Source organism: Camelus ferus, chromosome 8 (assembly GCF_009834535.1).
Source record: "Camelus ferus isolate YT-003-E chromosome 8, BCGSAC_Cfer_1.0, whole genome shotgun sequence".
Lineage (NCBI taxonomy): Eukaryota > Metazoa > Chordata > Mammalia > Artiodactyla > Camelidae > Camelus > Camelus ferus.
In genome coordinates, this window is record NC_045703.1 from 29,762,398 (window position 1) to 29,781,956 (window position 19,559).

General features: G+C 39.7%; 1 protein-coding gene across 8 annotated transcripts in view; it reads left to right on the plus strand.

The window, feature by feature from the left end:
- ARMC2 (armadillo repeat containing 2) overlaps nucleotides 1-19,559 on the plus strand; it is a 116,392-nt gene that overhangs the window by 55,319 nt on the left and 41,514 nt on the right. For all 8 annotated transcript variants that reach the window (XM_032484666.1, XM_032484664.1, XM_032484663.1 and 5 more), the window contains 2 exons: nucleotides 1,995-2,140; nucleotides 6,310-6,409. In XM_032484666.1, coding sequence (XP_032340557.1) covers nucleotides 1,995-2,140; nucleotides 6,310-6,409 — 246 coding nt within the window. The remainder of the gene's footprint in view (nucleotides 1-1,994; nucleotides 2,141-6,309; nucleotides 6,410-19,559) is intronic.

Genomic DNA, 19,559 nt, shown 5'->3' on the forward strand with positions numbered 1-19,559 from the left:
AGGCAGTAAATGGAGACGGATTTAAAATCAGGTAACGTGTCTTGTATAAATGTGTGTTTCCACTCTTGATTCAGGCCATTTGTAAAAGTTCTGTATTGGGGGAAAAAGAACCTTAAGCTGTCATAACTTTTTCTAAGGAGGGGAGAAAAAAACTAAGGTTGAAACAAGAAAATAAAAGCTCCCTAAGAAAACTATGGAACCTCCTGCTGACAGCATCCTGTGCCAGAGGTCAAGTGTGGGGAGCAAGAAGATGACAGCAGATTGAGGTGCCCACTCTGTGAAGCCTTGGGGACCAGGGAAGGGGAAGTGTTTCTGTGCACGATGGGTGGAATGGGGGTTGCTTGGTCTCCCATGGTCTCTGTCTGGTTCAGGCCAGGATTCACAGGGACATCAACGTTCTTTGGTGTTGGAGAAGGGAAGCTTTGAGTCATCCTTTGGACTGATACAAACCAGCAGTGCTCCAGTGCCTGGGCTGTCTCTGAAGAAGAACAGGTAGAGCCAGGGTCAGATGATGAGAATTTTCCATTTTATTGTGGTGATGGCCTGGAATGCCTAGAATGGTTTATTAGCTTTCACAGAAGGCCTATTCCTTAGGATAGGAGACTACATTGTAGATCCGCGGTCAAATGGAATGCCTGAATAGTTTGTTTCTCCTCCAATGTTTTGGATACCGAATCTTTCAGGGAAAAGTTTACTGAAGTGCTGCCTAATTGAATTGACTACAAAAGACTGGCTCACATTTACTTGGAGCATTATTTTTATTTTCTCTGCTTTCAAAGTGGACAGTTATATTTTAACAAAATCCTTTTGTTGTGGTTGTTACAAAGGAAAACTAATCAAAGATACATGTCATCTTAATAACTGTTTGTAAAGTTTATTAATTATGGCTGTAATGATGCTTAATATTTACATAATGCTTTACAGTGTAGGAAAACATTGTTACCTTTTTTCTGCCTGATGCACACAACCCCAACTGGTGAGCAGGAATTATAACCCCCTTTTCACAGATGAGGAAAGGGGGAAGTTGAGGAATGAGTAAGCATGGAAGTCGCATAACTAGGATGAGATTTGAGACTTGAAAATATCCATTATTCACTCTAGGCCAGTGATCTCTTCTGCATTTTGGGGGTGAAGACCCACAACAGAGTTGGGGCTGGGACACACAAGTTTTGAGCTCCTGTTAGTTCGCTGGCACTGGCAATGCCATCCATTCATCTCATCCCTTTGAATCCTAACAGCCCCAGGGTAGTTATCACCATCCCCACTTTACTGATGAGAAAAATGTGCTCTGGGAGGGTAACTAAGCTAAGCTGGTGAGTGGTAGGGCTGGGGTTTGACTAACTCCTGAGCTAACCCCCTTAACCAGTAGTCTGCCTAAACCATCCCACGAGGAACACTCACCCTACATATTTAAAATGATTAGGTAACAGCAACTTTTATTTCATGAATTTGTTAAATTGTTCTCTTCTCCACTTTTAGACAAGGGTTAACGTACATAGCTTTTCTGAACTTTTTTTTTTTTTTTTTTTTTACAAAATAAGACAAATTTGTAAGACATCAGTCCTTTCCTCTTGGAAGAGAATATTCTTTGGATAAAACATTATTATTTGATGGTACTTATAAGAATATGGAAGAAGAATTTTCTAATCTGTGGAACTGACCTGCCATGTCACAGGGTCAGTAGATGATCTCATGACTGCTGCTAAACCCAGATGAAGATTTGTTTAACCCTGGGGTTTGGGTATATTAATTGCTTCTTAACACGAATATTTCATTCATTACTTTTGAACCAACGTAGACTTTCTTTGCATTCATTTCTTGGTTTTCATGTTATACTGCTTGTGACTAGGCCCATGTTCTCTGATGGGAGATGCATAACGGGGCCTCGGTTTAGTTTCTGATGTAACTACACTTATGGTATGAATTGTGCTATGCTGATTAGTGTTGCTGTATTTTCAAATATTAAAAAATGGCACTAACATGGTTTTTCTCAGATGACTGCTACGCTGAGAAACTTGGTTGATTCACCACTGGCAAGAAGTAAGCTGCTAAGCATCAGTGCCCTTCCCCAGCTGTGCACGGTGATGGGACAGTACACAGGTGACAAGGATGTCTGCACCAATATTGCCAGAATATTCAGGTAGGTAGACTAGGAAAACAAAGCAGCCTTCCAGAAATGTTAATGCTTAGATTTTGGGGTTATCTTTAATATTTGTGTGCGTGACTGGCAAGGATCCTGTTTTTGCTTTTTACCTCACCTAGAACAAAAGGTAAATCTAGTGGCCCAAGTTAAAAATAAGTTATTTAAACCAATGACTCCATTTCTTATGTGTTTCTAATGTGAATCTAAACTCATTGATTGTAAGTTACTTTTACTAAAGTTGTGAGTTGTGAGTTATCCTAGTATTTTTACAAAACAAGCAAATAAAACTTCCTCTCAGCTTGTTGGAGATAAAGAGATACACCGCAAAACATGGCAAACTTACTCGTGCATTTGTAAACGACGCTTAAGGGTTTTAACTCAAGAAAGAGGCCATTGCCTAGAAAGTCTGACCTGACTTAATTTGTAATCAAAGGTTATTTTATTTCAGTTGTTTGACAGAACTTTGGCTCACGCATTCCCTAGTCATGTTTCTACTTTACTCCAGAAGCGATGATCTCTGAAAACAGGTTGCCTCAAAGTTAGATGTAGCTATATTTCAGAACTGTCTTTTAATTATGATTTTATATTTGTTCCCTCACTGCTCTTTGCCAGTGTTTTCACATAATGATCCCTCAAGAGACCTGGACCTTTCTTGAACGATAATATTGTAGTTGTTTAACAAAGTACAAAATTTCCTAAAGACTGAACTTGTAATTGACCCCAGCATGAGGATAGGAGTCCAGCTTTGATCTTTTAGCAATGCACTTTCCTGTCTGGGTACTTAATTACTCCCCTTTTGAAGCCCTGTAAAATCGTAAAGAGTTTCTTTCTGTGTACAGCGGCATGTAGAGATCCAATTTAATTTTTTCCCATGGGGATAGACAGTTTTCCCAGCACATTTTATCGACTATGCCATCCTTTTTTTTTCACTAATTTTGAATGCCTAGTCAGTCAAACACAAGGCTCCATCTGCACGCAGGTCTGTTTCTAGGCATTCTGTTCAGTCCATCCTCAGACCAGTACCACATTGTTTTTACTATTATGGATTTTAATCTTGCTATAAGGTTAATCCCTCACTTCTTTTCTCCTTTAAGATACAAATTCTTATTTTCTCTTCTTCATGAATTGGAGAATCAGGTAAAATCCATATAGGAACTTTGAATTTTTTTCATGGAACCACACTGAGTATGTAGAGCAGTTGGGATGGAGGTGGAGAGAACTGACATCTTTATGATGTCGAGTCTTTCATCAGTAAACATTTTTTTGGGGGGGGTAGGTAATTAGGTTTACTTATTTATTTTTAGAGGAGGTACTAGGGATTGAACCCAGGACCTTGTGTATGCTAAGCATGCACTCTACCACTTGAGCTATACCCTCCCCCCATCACAACGTAAATAAATATTTGTGATGTCTTCTTATAAGAAAATTTTATAATTTTCTCCAAAAAGTTTTTATACATCTTTTGTTGGATGTATTCCTTCATGGCTTATGCTGCAATTATGAATGTAATCTTTAAAAAAAAATTCTAATGAATATTGCTTACGTATATGAGTAGTATGGATGTAGTTTGCTTGTTAGCTTATATCCAGGAAATCTTGATTAACATTAGGTCTTAAAGTTAGTCTATAGAGTCTCTTGGATTTTATATGCAAATTATATGCAAAAGAGGACACTACTGTTTTTTTCCCACTATTACAACTCTTCGCCCCTGTCCCCTCCTTTTTCTTAGGTGCATTGCTTAGGATATCCAATACAAAGTTGTGAGAGTATTCAGCTGGCTGACTTCCTTCTGACTTTAAAGGAAGTATTTTGGGGGGTTTACCAGTTGAAATTAATATTTGTTATAGGTTTTTGTAGATGCCCTTTAACAGTTAAGGAACAATTTTCTCTCATTAATGGATTTTAAATTGCTTTGAATGCTTGCCCTAAGTCTATTTTGATTATGTGGATTTTCTTTGTTTAATTTATTAATGTACTAGATTACGTTAATAGATTTTCTCATGTTAAACCATTATATATCACTAGGTTTATTTAAATAATATTGTGTTTAGGATTTTTCACATGGTAACGCGTTAGATTGACCTTGAAAGTATGTTTCCTTTCTCATATTGTCCTTGTCTGGCTTTAGTGTCAAGTTTATACTAGCCTCATAAAATGAGCTGGGATATATTCAAACATGCTTCTGTTTTCTAGAAGAATTTCTGAAAATTAAACTTACTGTTCCTTGAAAACTTTGTAGAACTTGCTTCAAAAACTGTTTTATCCTGGTGTATGTGTGTGTGTATCTGCGTGTATGCATGCATGTGTGAATACCGTTGACTACTGAGTCACTTTCTTTAATGGCTTTATGTCTAGTCGTATTTCCTGTTTCTATTTGGGTCAGTTTCTAAAAGTTTTATATTTTTATAGGAATTTTTCCATTTATTTAAGTTTTCAAACTAAAATCATTCCAGATATTCTCTTATTATCTTTTTAACCTCTGTTGCATCTTAATTGTGCCCCTTATGGTTATATTATTTATTTAACAAGCACTCATACAGTACCTACTATGTGCCAGGCAATGTTCTAAGCACTTTCCAAAAACTAATTCATTTACTCCTGATAACAACTTTAAAAGGTAGGTACTTTTATTATTATCTTCATTGTGCATATAAGAAGCCTGAGGCATAGAGAAATTTGATAGTTTTCCCAGGGCCATTCAAACCAGGTAGAATTCATACATTTAACCACTATGTTATACTGCCTCTTCATTTTGATATTGATTTTCATTCTTTATTTTGATTGTTTATTATGTTTCTCTTTTTTTTCTTGATGATTCTTGCCAAAGGTTTGCCAATTTTATTAGTTTTTGCAAAGAACCAACAGATTTATTGATCCACTCTACTGTATGTTTATTTTCTGTTTTATTCCTTCTGTTCTTATCCTTAGTAATCCCCTTCTTCTACTCTTTCTTGATATATTTTTCTTCTGCTTTGGTTAGATATTCAGTTCCTTTCTTTTCAGCCTTCTTAAGGTTATAGATTTTCCTCTAACTACTGCTGCAGCTACATCTCACAAATTTTGATTTGTAGCATTTTTGTTATTACTCAGATATAAGTGTATTTTTGTTTTTGTGTTTGACCCATAAGTTATATGTCTTGAAATCTCTAGAAGTTTGTTTTTCAAACAATGTATTTTTAATTGATTTCTTTTTTAACATGTTTATTTATTTTTATTTATTTATTCACTTTCTAATTGAAGTATATATACTTCAATATATATAGAAGTATATATATTTCACTTATATATAATTTATATATAATTGATTTACAATGTGTTAATTTCTGCTGTATAGCATAGTGATTCATTTATATTATATATATGTTTCTTTTCATATTCTTTTTCATTATAGGCCATTACTGAATGAAGACACTGAATATAGTTCCCTGTGCTATATAGTAGGACCTTGTTGTTTATCTGTTTTATATATAGTAGTTAGTATCTACTTTGACCAGAAAATGTGATCTGAGACACCAATTCTTTGAAAATTTCCTTAGACTTATTAATGGCCTGGTACATGATCAAGTTTTTAAAACATTAATGTTGTTTTACCTATTAATCTGTCACTTAATGAGAGATTTATGATCATCTATCAATTTGATGTAGGTTTGTCAATACTGCCTTGTGGGTTTTGTTTGCTTGCTTAGTTTTGAAAATTTGAAGCTATTCTCAAGGCTTTTTGCCTTACGGTCTATTTTGCCCAATAATAATATACCACTACCACTAGTATATTCAAGCAGTTTAACATTTGCTTCTGATGGAGCTCCAGGAGATTGACTGGTTGGTGTCCAACCAGATTTTATGTAAATTTCTTAGCTTGTGTTTTCTGAACTACATGGGCAGTGTAAATTCACACCTTGTACATGTGTTAGAGGTTTCAGGTTTCTCTTGTCCAAAGGTCTTTAAAAAAATTTTTCCCCATGCTCCCATCCCCTGCCCCGCCAAGTCTAGAGCAGACCACAAGCCTCCATGAGGCTTCTCTGGACTGGTGTGTGGAGTACTTCTGGTCTCCTTTTCATGCATAGGGCAATGCTTTGAAGGTCTGCATTTAAAGTAACACTACGTATATTTGAGCTTTATAGAAAGACAAAGTTTATTTTTTGTTTTCCCATTTGATATTTCTGCAGCAAACTTACTTCTTATCATGACTGCTGTGTAGCCTTGGCCAACTATTCCAGATGTTACGCCTTGTTTTTGAATCTGATAAACAAATACCAGAAGAAGCAGGTCAGTTCTTCACACATTTAATTCTTCAACGTGTCTTTCTTTGCACTGGTGTATTTGTGTAAGCCCAAGTTGAATGACTATGTTTTGAATGTACAGGTTTCTATTAGAAGCTTCCATTCAGTGTATGACAGGCTGTTCCCAGGAGGCAGAGAGTTCCACACAGGAGTTGGGGAAGGAGTAGTTTGAGGCAGGAATGGGCTCAACAGGATGTCGATGCATTAGGAGGATTCATGATTTGGGGTAGAGGGTGGGTGGACTACTACAGTGTCGTTCCTTCCAGTGATCTGTAGACCCCTACATGAAAGTCACCTTTGGGTGGGGTGGGGTTACACTGGTTATTTCTAAGGCCCAGCCCCAGCCTACTAAGCCAGATGGGTGCAGAGGGGCCTAGCCAAGAACTACAGGGACTTCTGATGCAAACTATAATTTGGAATCCCCTACACTGGGTATTCTCTGAAGATTCTTCCAGCCCTGAAATTCTCTTAACTTTTTGATACTGTTGCATTTAGAAGATGACATTTCTAGGTAAGTATTTAAAGGAAATAATTTGGTTTTAATGGATTGGACAAAACTGTGTAAAGCTGTTTAAAAAAGGAAAGAACTCACAAATGATTTCCCCTTAATAAAATTATAATACTTGATACACATACTAATTTGTATTATAAGTTTTTGATTATTCACTAAATGCAGTCTAGTTTATTCGCCTTTATAAACGATTCAAGTGACATCAACTCTTTAGTGGAGACAGTTTATACATGAGGACAATATATATTCATTTCAATTGTGGTAAATTTTCAAAATCACACAGTAGGTTTCACCAGTTTAAAACCAAATAATTTATGTATATACTAAGACTATTTTAACATAAAGTTTTGTGTTTGTTTATATTTGCCATATCAAAACCACCTCGAAATGTGGTTTGCCACAAATAGCACTGAACTGATTTTTACCCAGCCAAATACTTCTGCTGAGAATGACTAAATTTGTCAGATTTTACACTATTATCAGTTATTTACTAAAAAGGTTACTGGTCTCTTTTGGTTATATAGATGATAAAGAAATTTCTGTGCTCATGTTATACCATTACTACACTTTAAAAATGATGAAACTTTGCTTAAAGTGTTAATAAGCTTCTATTTAACTTTAAAAAGCAGATTTACAAGTATGCCCATGAGTTCCTGATTCTGAGTAGTTGGAGTACAAATGCTTCCCCCTATGTATCTTCTATCTTCTCTAAATTACAGAATTTGAAAGACTTCAAAGTATAAGAATTTGCTATGTCAGGTGAAGAATGAATTTGATTAATCTTCCTTAAAATATTCACAGTCTATTGTTAATTTCAGTGTCCACTAAGCATTTATTGATTTAGATTTTGGTACAATGTATTGTCAGAACTCTAATATTTGGATAAGTGAAGTAACCCAATAGGAGCTTAGGCACTCCTATTCTTGGTTTTCTTTTTTAAGGAAAAAATTCAAATGGTAGAAAAGATAGTTTACTGTAACATTAAAAGAATCTTTTAGATATCATACTTAAAGAGAGATTTACTTATGGATTTTATTTTTTTAGTTTTGTTTTATGGAATTATTTTATGGGTTTTCATTGTAATCTTATTTTACCATCATTGTTTCTTCTTTGCTTTGGTGTTTTGATCATGGATGACTTAGATGACAGTAAGTGGAGAAGACACCTTGGCCTTGCACTAGAATTTTTAAATGTGGGTGAAACATTTCTGTTTAACAGTTTGATTTCAAATTATGTCATAACCCGTAATTTTTTTTTAAAAAAGAAAGAAAACCCCCATCAGTTCAGTACTGACAAATAGCCCTGTTGTTTTACGGCATTCCTGGCAGGTAACTTTTAGTTTCTCTGATTTTAGCTTAGGTGATGGCTATGGCTAATAAACAGTGAAAAGTCCTGGTGTCTTGCTAACGTGAAATATTTGAGATGTCAGCATAGTTAAGGGTGTGCTTGTTCTGGTTCAAGGAACTAAAAGTTTAATTGGCATAAAATTTTAACACACTTCTTACTGAACTGCTTTTCACTTTGGGCCAATAGTTGTGTGTAAAGCAAAATTGATGTTTAAAAGCCACATTTTTCTCCATTAATTTATGTTATAATTTTATGTTTCTATTGAAATTATTTTGGCCCAAAGAAGAGTAAAGAGCATCTTGCAAGCTAAGTACAGCAACATGTTGCTTTCAGAACCGTCAAAGAAATGTGTAGTTTATCCCCCAATCACCAAAATTATTTTAATCATTGTTGTGAAAATCATATTCAATTATATTACATATTTCCTTGTCTTCTCAGAAGAGATTAAAAATAATTTAACCTCTTCTTGATGCCAAAGGCCAATATTGCCAGCATTAATTGTTACTCTAGAAGTTATTTGTCCCACAGTGGGAGCAGGAGTCTATTGATGAAGTTCTTTAAGTGTCTGTGTCTTCTTTTTGTAGATTTCCCTCTCTCCCTTTCTGTTGTTGTTAAGTTTGCCTTTGGTAATCCTTATCTGTCTTTTGCAATTATTTGCAATTAGCAGGGGGACCTCATAACCAAACTCGTTAAAGTAACACTTAAAAAAAATAACATTTAAAAAGTCTAAAATAAATTTGAATATGAATAGGTTCTTAATGAGAAAGGCTTGAGGGACTCTGATGAAATTTCTCTTGTCCCTTCTCATCTTTGGAAGCCAATTCACATTTCAAGATGTAGCTCTTGTGTTCCCTTCTCTGTAAAGACTTCGAAGACCAGTCATTTTCTTCCTCTTCAGTGCATCATTTTATTTTTATTTTTCAAATGTTCGTAGCAGCTTTATTTGTAATAGCCAAAAACTAGAAACAACCAAATTTGTCCTTCACTGGATGAATGGCTAAACAAACTATGGAATATCCACACCGTGGAATACTATTCAGCCATAAAAAGAATGAACTATTGATGCACACTGCAATCTAGATGAATCTTCAGAGAATTACACTGAGTGAAAAAAGCCAATCCCAAAAGGTTACACACTGCATGCATCATTTCAAAGACTTTAATGTAGCTAGTACACCCACCTAGTACAGCCAGAGCTAAAGACCCAAGTAGTATGTCACTGATCTTAACCATTTCACTATTATTAAGAAAAATTATCCAAAACTTAGAACTGGGGTGTGGGGTGGGAACCTACATGTCCTGACAAGTTATATTGGGTCATTGTTTAACAGGCAGGGCTTAATTCTCAAGGAGAATGTATCTTTGTTTAAACTTGTTGTTTACTATTTGATTAGAACTCAGACACTATAAAGTTACACATTAATTTGTAGATTTTTTTTCTGGTAGACAAGATAACCTCAAAGTTATGGTTTATTACCCTTAAGCTATTAGCCAGGTGTGTATCCAACTAGTAATCTTATTCTAACATTCTTTTTAATGCTTGTAAACACCCAGTTCTTTGATGGTTCTTGGAGCCAACTTTACCATTGTATTGGCTTCCCTTATTAATGAGATAAATAATATTTTAATATGTTAATTTTATATTTCTATGGGAGCCATGTTAACTTTTTACAAATTATACTTTGAGTCTATACTATCTTTTACTTATGCATAAGAATGCAATGTTAGTTTTGAACCATCTTTGATTTTTTTATCATAAGAGAAATAGATACATGATCTATATTTTCCTCACAACCAAAATATTTTAGAAGAGCACAGGAATTATTCAGGCAACAAGGAAGAATTTTATGTCCCAACTACTTCCTAAAATCATAAGCCAAAAGCTCTCAGGGATCCTTGTAAATACTTCTTTTGTGATTCTCCAAATGGTTATCATTTGTGTAGCTGCTTCACCCACTTTTGGGATTTCCTAAGGACACAGGCCTTGTCTTGATAAACTTGAGGTGATGCTTGGCATAACGGACTCATGAATAAGTGCTCAAAGCATGAGTTTTGAGTATGTGAAATGCTTTGGAATCCGTCAAGTATTATACAGTATTTCTTCTAGTCCTTTAGCATTTCTTCCTTAAATATGTACTTTCCTCTTCCTACTTTGGAGGAGGAAATAATAATAATTTTTCTCACTTTTTTTTTTTTTAAATTGGTGGACTGCCATAACAACAGCAAAACAAAAATGATGGACCTTAAATGACTTCAGCACAGCATCCTAGCAGAGCATTCCTGTTCCCCTTGGCCCAGGTGGGCAGTATGATGTGATTCGTTTTTCCTCTTTGCCTAGAGATTAAAGTAATTTCCAGAAACCCCACATCATATGCTGATGTGAGTGTATTAATCTATAGGGGCTCAAACTTTGCTACACCTGAGGCTTACTTGGGTGTTGAGGCTTTGAACTGATCTCTGAAACATACATCAGTCCTCTAGCAATTTTAAAATGGAATTATTACTTCCTAGAACTATGGTTTTTTTCAGCTCTAGGAAATGTTTCTCCAAGACTAACTTGGGTTGTAGACACATGCGTACTTCGGAAGTTCTATGATCTCTTCATGTACATAGCTGTCACCCAGTGATTAAACTATCAGAAAGAGTCTATAGACCTTATCCTTGTTCTCAGAGGTTAGTGTTGCCTTTGTCTTAAAAGTCTGAGGACTACATTGGCAATCAGCTGAGATTTCATTTTTCTAGGACTCATTTTTAAATTAAATTTTGTTACAGCTAACTGTATTTTTGAAGAACACAGGAACAAAAATCTCAAAAAAAAGAAAAAAAGGAAAGGAAAAGAAAAAGAAAAAGAAAAACTCTCTTTAGTAATAAATGAACTGTCACCTACACACACCTCTTTCAGTGAGTTTTATCAGTCAGGTGAGGAGGTTGGCAGGAATCTGTGGCCAGCTGCTTCCAGAGTTCACCGGGGAGGCGAGGGAATCCTGCTTGGAATCAGCTAGCACCAGAGCTGGGTGCTCGGACAAGTAGAGTATTTCCTCCCGCATCTGATGTTGTTTTCCATTCAAGGGAAAAAAAGGAAAAGAAATTGTGTGACAAAATGTCAAAAGTAAAAAATTTTCCCTTTTTTTTTTTTTACATTATTCATATTCATCTCTTTTCAAGGTTAAAGTCTGACTTCAGCAAATGAGAATGGGTGTTTTTTAATGTCCTTAATCTGTCCCTATTAAGTCAGCTGATAATGAAGTGTTAAGGGGGAGGGGAATTTTCATGTTTATTTTCTGCACATCGGTGTTGTGAGAATTATTTACAAGGAACATGGATTCATATTATTTTTAAACGTGATATCAAAACAGATAGTGGGTGTTAAGGTAGTAAGATTTCTAATTTTCTCTTGATTTGAATCAGTGGGTCCTAAACTTGGGGAGCTTTAAAAGTGCATGTTCTCAGGCCCCACCCTGGGAAATTCTGATTCAGGTCTGGGATGGGGCCCCAGGACCTAGTTTTAAGTCTCCTCAGGTAATTCCAGTGAAGAACAGGTTTGGGAACCTGTGGTATAAATTACTAAGATGGTTCCTTAGAACAATTTTTTTTCCCCAGGACTGACAGTGGAGGGTTTTCTACAAAACCTCAAGAGGTTTTTAAAGTGACTAATTAAAGCAGCCACACAGGGTCAGTCTTTTGCTACAGACATGTGGCCGAAAGTGAATCTCCCTCACAAAGTAGGAACCAAATTGGCAAGACATGCCAGGTGTCGGTGTCGCTTTCCCTGGTAAGTGATGATAGCCATATATCCTGTGCCAACAGCAGGGAGCACTTCCTTAGCCAGAGAAAATGAGATGGGTCCTTTGACCCTTCCAGGAAATTCCTCTGCCAGACTTGTGTCAAAACAAGTCACCCTGAGACCAAACCCATTTTGATAACACAGCCATTGCACAGATTGGGCTTCAGGCCCTGGTCGGAGTGGGCCACTCAGGAGAGGTGAGCACAGGGCCTCCTCCCACAGGGCCCTGGGGACCCTTGAACTGGCTCCTGGTGGGAGGGCTCCTTAACTTCAGTTGGCGAGATGAGCCATGAGTTATTGATTCATTTGCTAGTGAAACAACTACCAAATTTTTTGTTAAAAAATCACGAAATATTCCTGCAGATGCCCTGCTTCGAGAAAGGTCGGTATATACCCATATCTAAACTTTGTAAGTTTGCAGCAGATAAACTTGAGGGAGAGTCGTTCATTTAAAATAATAGCCAGTTTGGTTTGCTCCACCTCTCTGCACATGGCCCTTCAGTGACATGGGCTTGTAGGAATATGATGGTTGTGGTCTAAGCCAAGGGTTTCTAGTGCAAAGTGGTCTCAGAGAAAAGGAATCCACTCCTCCCAGCTCTCAAAAAGGACTTCCTCAGGGAGAACAAGGGAAACGTCTTTGGCTCATGCATGTCTGTGAGGTTGATTTGTCCAAGATCCACGGTCCAGCTAGTCACTCCCAGTTCCCATACACACAAAAACTGAGAGTGAAACAGCACTTCAGTCAGCAGGGTGCAGTTTGAAAGCCAAACTTTAGCATTAGGTAAAGTATCTATTTAAAATGCTGACCAAAATTCAGTTAAATGACAAGTTTCATTTAAGAAGTATGCACATATTGTATGCTTTCTGGTGTAAACTGCATTTGGTACAAACCAAATGTGCGCACAGATGGGCCTGGTGTTGAAGGCAGGAGCAGGGTCTGTTGTGAAGCAGAGCCTGCCTCGGGAGGTGCCTCTAACGTCAGTGTTGCCGCATTTAGCATCTCAGTAAACTACATTTGAGTGTGTTTTTTGGAAGAACATGAAGGGATTTTCCCCCGTTTCTCCTGTAAATACCAATTGAGCAGGACATCTGGTAAAATGCCTCAAATAAGATGTACAAGACTGGCAATATTTTGCAAAGGTCACAGTCCAAAAAGAATAACCTTTGTCTACATTTCCATCACTTGTGTCCATCAAATAGCTGTCTATCTAACCCTCTCCACTTTCAAATATTGTCAATTTCTTGGTTTTTTAAAAACAGAACTTCCAGATGCAGGGCAGTCAGAGCCTCAGAGAACTCCGTCTGGGAATCCCCTGACGTGTCCTTCCTTGTGCTGCTTTTAAAGTCCTGCGTCTCTCATTCCATTTAGACCTCTTTCAGGCACACGACTGTCTTCAGCCTTGTGAATGCTGTCTGATTTGGAGTGCTCAGGCATCGCGGTGTCAAAAACTAGACCTGGAATGTCTGGAGACCGTGGGCTGAAAGCAAAAACATCTGCCCCCTTTTGAGCTGTTCGTCTCCAGTACAACCACAGCTGTGCAGCCGGCCAGCGCTAACGTGACCTCTCTCTCCCCTCCATCCTCTTTGGGGCAGTGAGGATTGGTTAGGGAGGAGCCTCCACCCCTTCCCCTGGCGCCTTTATATGGCGACTTGGCTCCCGCTCGCCCTCTTGCCTCCTGCCTGGTAGGAGCGTGCCTGTGGCTCTCTTCCCAGCCCCTCTGCAGGCACATTCCCAGTGGGTGCCGCGAGCATTTGGCTGAGCTCCCTCCTATTTTTCAGCCTTGGCCTTGGTGTGCACCCCTGACCAGGCGGGCGGCATGATAAGCCCTGAGCTTGTTCATTCTTTCCAGCTCCTGCTGCTTTGCCCTTGTGGAACTGGCTCTTCCCCCGACTCAGCACAGAACCCAAATGCCTGATTTATGTCTGCTGACTTAAAAAAGAACGGAGCGCTGTGAAATTCTAGCATCGCCCTGGTGCTTTTGAATGATAGCCGCGTTGGGAAGCAGTGGGCGCAGTCACTGATTGCTGACGGAATGGATAGCTGGAGGGAGGCATCAAGTATAATCTCTTCTGGTTTTTAAATGATTTTCTACTTAGATTCTGGTTTTGAGTCTCCAGTATCTCAGATTTTTCCATTTTGTCGGGCTCAGCACTTTGGCAAACTGTTGACCCACTTTCAGTAGCCCAGGGTTAATTAGTATTTCTGCAGCTGTGCAGTGTCTTCCCAACTGGTGAAATTTATCTGTTCTTCAGGCCACCTATAAGCTCAATTAATGTTGGTGTTTTTGTTTGAGGCTGGGAAGTCGGGTAAATGTTGCAAATTGCAAATCCTAATTCAGCTCTCAGAACCAGACTGCATGAGAAGTTTCTGACCAAAATTTAAACAGGGCATTTTGATGAATTTAATTTTTTGGCTAAGAGAGGGTTCTGATTTTTTTTTGTTTATGGTCCAATATCAATCATCTTGCTTACAGATGTGGATTTGAACTTATAAACTTTACCTGTCTGTTGAAAGAGGTTGTATAATGTCATCTCTAAATGTATCTTTCATAATGAGATTGGGAATATATGTGATAAAGTCTTTTTTTTTTTAGGGTTTTTTGGTTTTTGTTTGTTTATTTTTGAGGGGGGAGATAATTAAGTTTATTTATTTATTTAATGGAGGTACTGGAGGTTGAATCCAGGACCTCGTGCATGCTAAGCACAGCATTCTACCAGTGGGCTATATCCTCCCCTCCCCTGATTTTTTTTTTTTTTTTGCATTCATTTTTAAATTATTTTTGTTTATTTTTTAGTGGGGGAGAGGTAATTAGATTTATTTATTTATTTTTTACTGGAGATACTGAGAATTGAACCCAGGACCTGGTGCATGCTAAGCATGTGCTCTGCCAGTGAGCTACACTCTCCCCCAGCCCTCCCCTGATTTTAAACACACTTACAACCCCTTCAATTTCAACCCATTTTTTGAAAATCTTTCTAAAATGTTTTCCTTGACTTAGGAGAAGTACTCCTCTCCTAAGGAAGTTATGGAGTCTGCTGAACAGAGTTGACTCTTTATGTGACAGCTTGATACGGTTCCTTCCCGATGGTCAACATGCTGCACATGGTTATTTTAAGGCACAACATGGTAGGAAGGGTGTGGGAGGCAGGGAGGAATGTGTTCCCACTGGTTGGCTGTGGGTGGGGAATAAGGTGAGGTAATGCAGAAGTGGTCGCATGAAGCCAGATGGTACATTAGATGCTGGCTTTGGCATTTAATAGGCATTGGATGTTTTTGAGCAAGAGGATGATGTAAGAGCTGTGCTTCAAGAAGTGGTGTTAATCTTGGTCACCAAGGGAAGAGCCTGTCAGGGTCTCTGACAAGATTGTTTACAGCCGGGTTGGCCAGAGTGGGCGTGGGAAGGAGGGGGTCAGAGAGATTGAGCTGACAGACTGGAGGGAACTGGTGACTGCTGAGGGGAGTAAGATTGGGAGGAGTCAAGGATGCCTCAGGGGCCGAGTCTAGGGGGAAGCTGAGGGTCATGGGAATGAGGAGGTGGGCTGTGGTGGTTTTGGAATCCACTTGTAAGTAGCGCAGTGATTGGCCAAATCCTGCCTCTTCCCTTCACCAGTGTTGGACTCTGGGGCCAGTGAGCCTCTTGAAGCTTCAGTTTCCACATCTCTGAGCAGGGGGACATCTCCTTCATTGACTTTAGGCCAGTCTCTCTCATGTGGAAAGTAACATTCAACACAGCTGCTGCCACCGTTGGAACTTGCCAGAGACCACTCTGTTCAGCAGTGTCCTGTTCCTTGTTTTGTCCTAGTCAGAGTAATTTTATTTATAGGCATGTGGAGCCCAATCAGATTGAGTAATGTGCTGACTCGCGAGGGCACAACATATGCTAAACCAAAGAGAACATCCCACCAGCTACACCTGGAACACGCAGCTGAGGTCGGGCTCCGTACAGTAGGTGTCCCTGCTTGTCTGAGCTCTGGTTGGCCAGAGCCGTTGCTATGCTGATTCTGTTTTAAGCAAAATTAGAAAGCTGATATGAACTGGTTATACTAGACTCCCTTCTTTAAAAAAAAATAGTTCTCTTTCCTGATTCATCTTCATTTTGCTGTTTCACACTGTAGTGTGAATATGCAACTTTGTGCTAAATTTAATAAAAATACTATAAAAGTACAGCTTTGATTTATAGGTGGTCCTTAGATATTATCTAAGAATACAGGGAAGACTGTATTGTACCTCAGAGGAGAATTGCAAGTTGATGAAATCACTTTCTGTTATGGCATTGGTGGTCTCTACAAATCTATGATTTGGGCCTTTGTCAAATTTTTCAAATCTGTGTAGGACTTTAATTAAATGATGTTTTGTAGACTTGAGGTGGATTGGGCTGTGGAGCAATAAACAACCTCCCCTAATGCCATCCAGTGCAGGGCGCTGCGCAGCGCAGAGGCCGCCCGTGCGGAGCTCAGGAGCTGCGCAAAGCCCTCTTGCTCAGCCTCCTCCTTCAGGATTCCAAATGAGTCCAGACAAGCACTGGCATGGGAGGAAGGAAACACCACCTCTGCCAGCCTCCTGTGAGCCTGCTGCTCTTCTTGCCTATTCATGTTCCTTCAATTCTGAGAATGTATTTGAGAAATGGCGGGGGGTGGGGAACGGAGGTGGGGAAGATGCCTTAGCCAACCCTGAGAAAGAGGACAGAAACAGCACACATAGCAGTTGCTGGAAGTTTGGTGCTGCAGACGGCGCAATCTGCCAGCCCATTTGTTGATTCTGCATGCCATCCTTCAGTTGGCACCATCGCTGCCAGAAACCACCCCCTCCTTTTTCCATCTGCAGGCAGGGAGGGAGGTATTGCGGCAGTGTTCACTCTTCCTGTCCTAAAGCCTAGAGTTTCTTCTTCCAACATTAGGCTTAATCACCTGTGCCATGTTAGGACCCACAGAGATATTGGAATCAAAGAATTTTAGAAGTGGAAGGGTCCTGAGGGAATTTTTCAAACAAGAAAAGCAGCACCTAGTCTTCCCCAGATTCCACCACATGTGACAGTGGATAGAGGTCATTTGAATGTTGAAGAATGAGAATCTTTGAGGATACCTGCTTTTACCTATAGCCAGGGATCTGGTCTAAATACTCCTGGCAAATCAGCAGTGATGGGTGGAAGTGGTACAGGGCCAGAGATGCCTTCTGAGTGAGACCAACCGGAAAAACAAACATCGGAGGTGGAGGTGAAGCAGCAGGGCTAGGAAGAGGGCGAAGGGAGAAAAAAATAGTCGGGCATCTTTCAGAAGATGGCAGTGACATTTTAGAAGGTAAATTGATTAGTCCTGGTAATGATTTAGCTAGCAGAATGTAACTACTTACTATATTCTGTAAGAAGTCATTTAAAAGCACTAATAATGTCTTCCCTGTCTTGCTTAGTGTGTTTTTGTGGAGATGGGAGAAGAGCACAATCCAGGGAACACCGTGAGGTCCAAAAACGTAACTGCTATCCAAGGCGTGAGGGAGGTGACTCTCTGGATTGTGGAGACTGGGAATGCTTTGTTCAGATTAAAGAACTGCAAATTATCACATGCAGAGAATCTGTTACTTTGTATACTGGGGTGCATGGAACAATGCCTGGTGTATCATTAGCACGATATATGAGTTGCTGCTACTACTACTTGTAGTAATAGTGATTATTACCATCTTCAGAGCTAGGACTAGTGTAGAGTATCTTTAATCAGAAATCGTTTATCAGAGTTTATGTGAAAAGCTCATCTTCCTCAATTTAGAAGATACAGTGGAGTTTTTTCCCTTCAAGGAGTGTAATTCTCAGAAACAACCTCTGTCCTGGTTGGATAATGGTCTGCTTTGCTGTTGGGTGTGGCCAGGGTGAAGGCATGCTTTCCTTCCAGAGCCCAGGGAGGAGCCTGCACCATCAGGAATTCCATGACACAACCACTGGTTTCATGTGAAATCAGACGGGAGTTTTATAAGGAAACCATGTGTGCTTGGTTTAGATTTAGGTCCTCCAGGATTCAGCCTCTCTAGGGAACGCTCTGGTGATCAGACACAAACACAGTGACCCCAGGCCCCAAAGGGGACTGTCCCAGGGACTCTCTCTCAAGACATACTCCTTTACCCCCTGCCAAACAACCTGTCCTCCCTCTCCATACCCACTTTTATTAGTTTTTCAAGGTTGAACTCAAATTCATTGTCATAACTTTGCTGACAACACCCCCCACCCCAGCCCCATGTTCACTGAGTGTCCTCTTACCTAAACTCCTCTAAGACCACTGGGACTTTCCCACATAGTTGAATGCTACTAACATTTTATCGATAGTACTAGAAAAGGGTTCAGAACAATGTCTGAATCATCACTCACTACAATTTGTGCTTTATCTGTTATGTCTCCTTTAATCTCACACAGTGCTTCCCCCATTTTACAGATGAGTTAATCGAGGCACAGAGTGGCTAAGGGAAGTCATGAGTATGACACCAGGCTGCCTGGCTCTCTGATCCCCTTGGGTGTCTAGCTTCTTCCTTAGCCCTCTCAATCTTTGTTCTTCCCCCCATGCCTTCACCTTGTCTTCTTAAATAGATTCTGAGTTCTTGAGAGCACCTGGCCTCAGACGTGTTTGTGTGCATGTATTCCCCGGGACCCCAGGATGCAGAAATTCTCCAAAGACTGGCATTCCAGTTGGGGTTGGGGGAGGAGTGGGGTCCCTAGCTGGACCACTGGGCCAGCTGTGATTGGTTGCCTGTTGAGCTGGGGCTTTTCCTGGTATCATCTCTCTCCTGGGCCAGCGCCAGCTTTTGTCGTCATGTTAGGCTCCGTCCTTTCTTAATGTTGGCAAATGATTCCCAGCTGCACAAGCAGCAGCCTGGCTGCTTCTGCACCAGGGCCAGGGAAAACGTTTTCAAGAACAAGCAGGAACAAGTTGGTATTGGCAGAGCTGATCCAGGCAAATCCAAACGTCTTGTCCTTTGTCCCAGATCCTCCAGCTCTCTCTGGGCCACACACAGCGGTGCTGTCCCCACCCCCCAGGTCCCACCTGGACCTGGCTCCCCTAGGAAACTGGCCCAGCCCTTTGCCCTTTGTCCTGGTTCCTTAAGGCAGCTGATAAGTACAGATCTGATAAGGCTGATTTATCAGAATCTCTTCTAGTGATATATTTGCATTTAAAAGGGGATAATTCCTTTACTGCTCTGAAAGAAGGCGAGGCAAGGGAGGAGATCATTAAGTGATAGACCATGTGGGAGGCAAGGATACAGGAAGGACTCCAGGTCTGGGTAATCCTGGGTTCAAATCCTGACTCCACCTCTCACTGGCTGTAACCAGGGCAGCTTCTCTGAGCCTGTTTATAAAACAGCGCAGCACCTGCACCATGAGTATTAACACCCTGGCCAGTTGTAGCCCCTCAGTATGTGTTCCTTTAACAACCAAACTCTTATGTTGGCCAGCTGTTGGCAAATTAAGAACATAATTGTTTATGTTTCTTGTTCAGCTGTAAAGTGTTCTCACC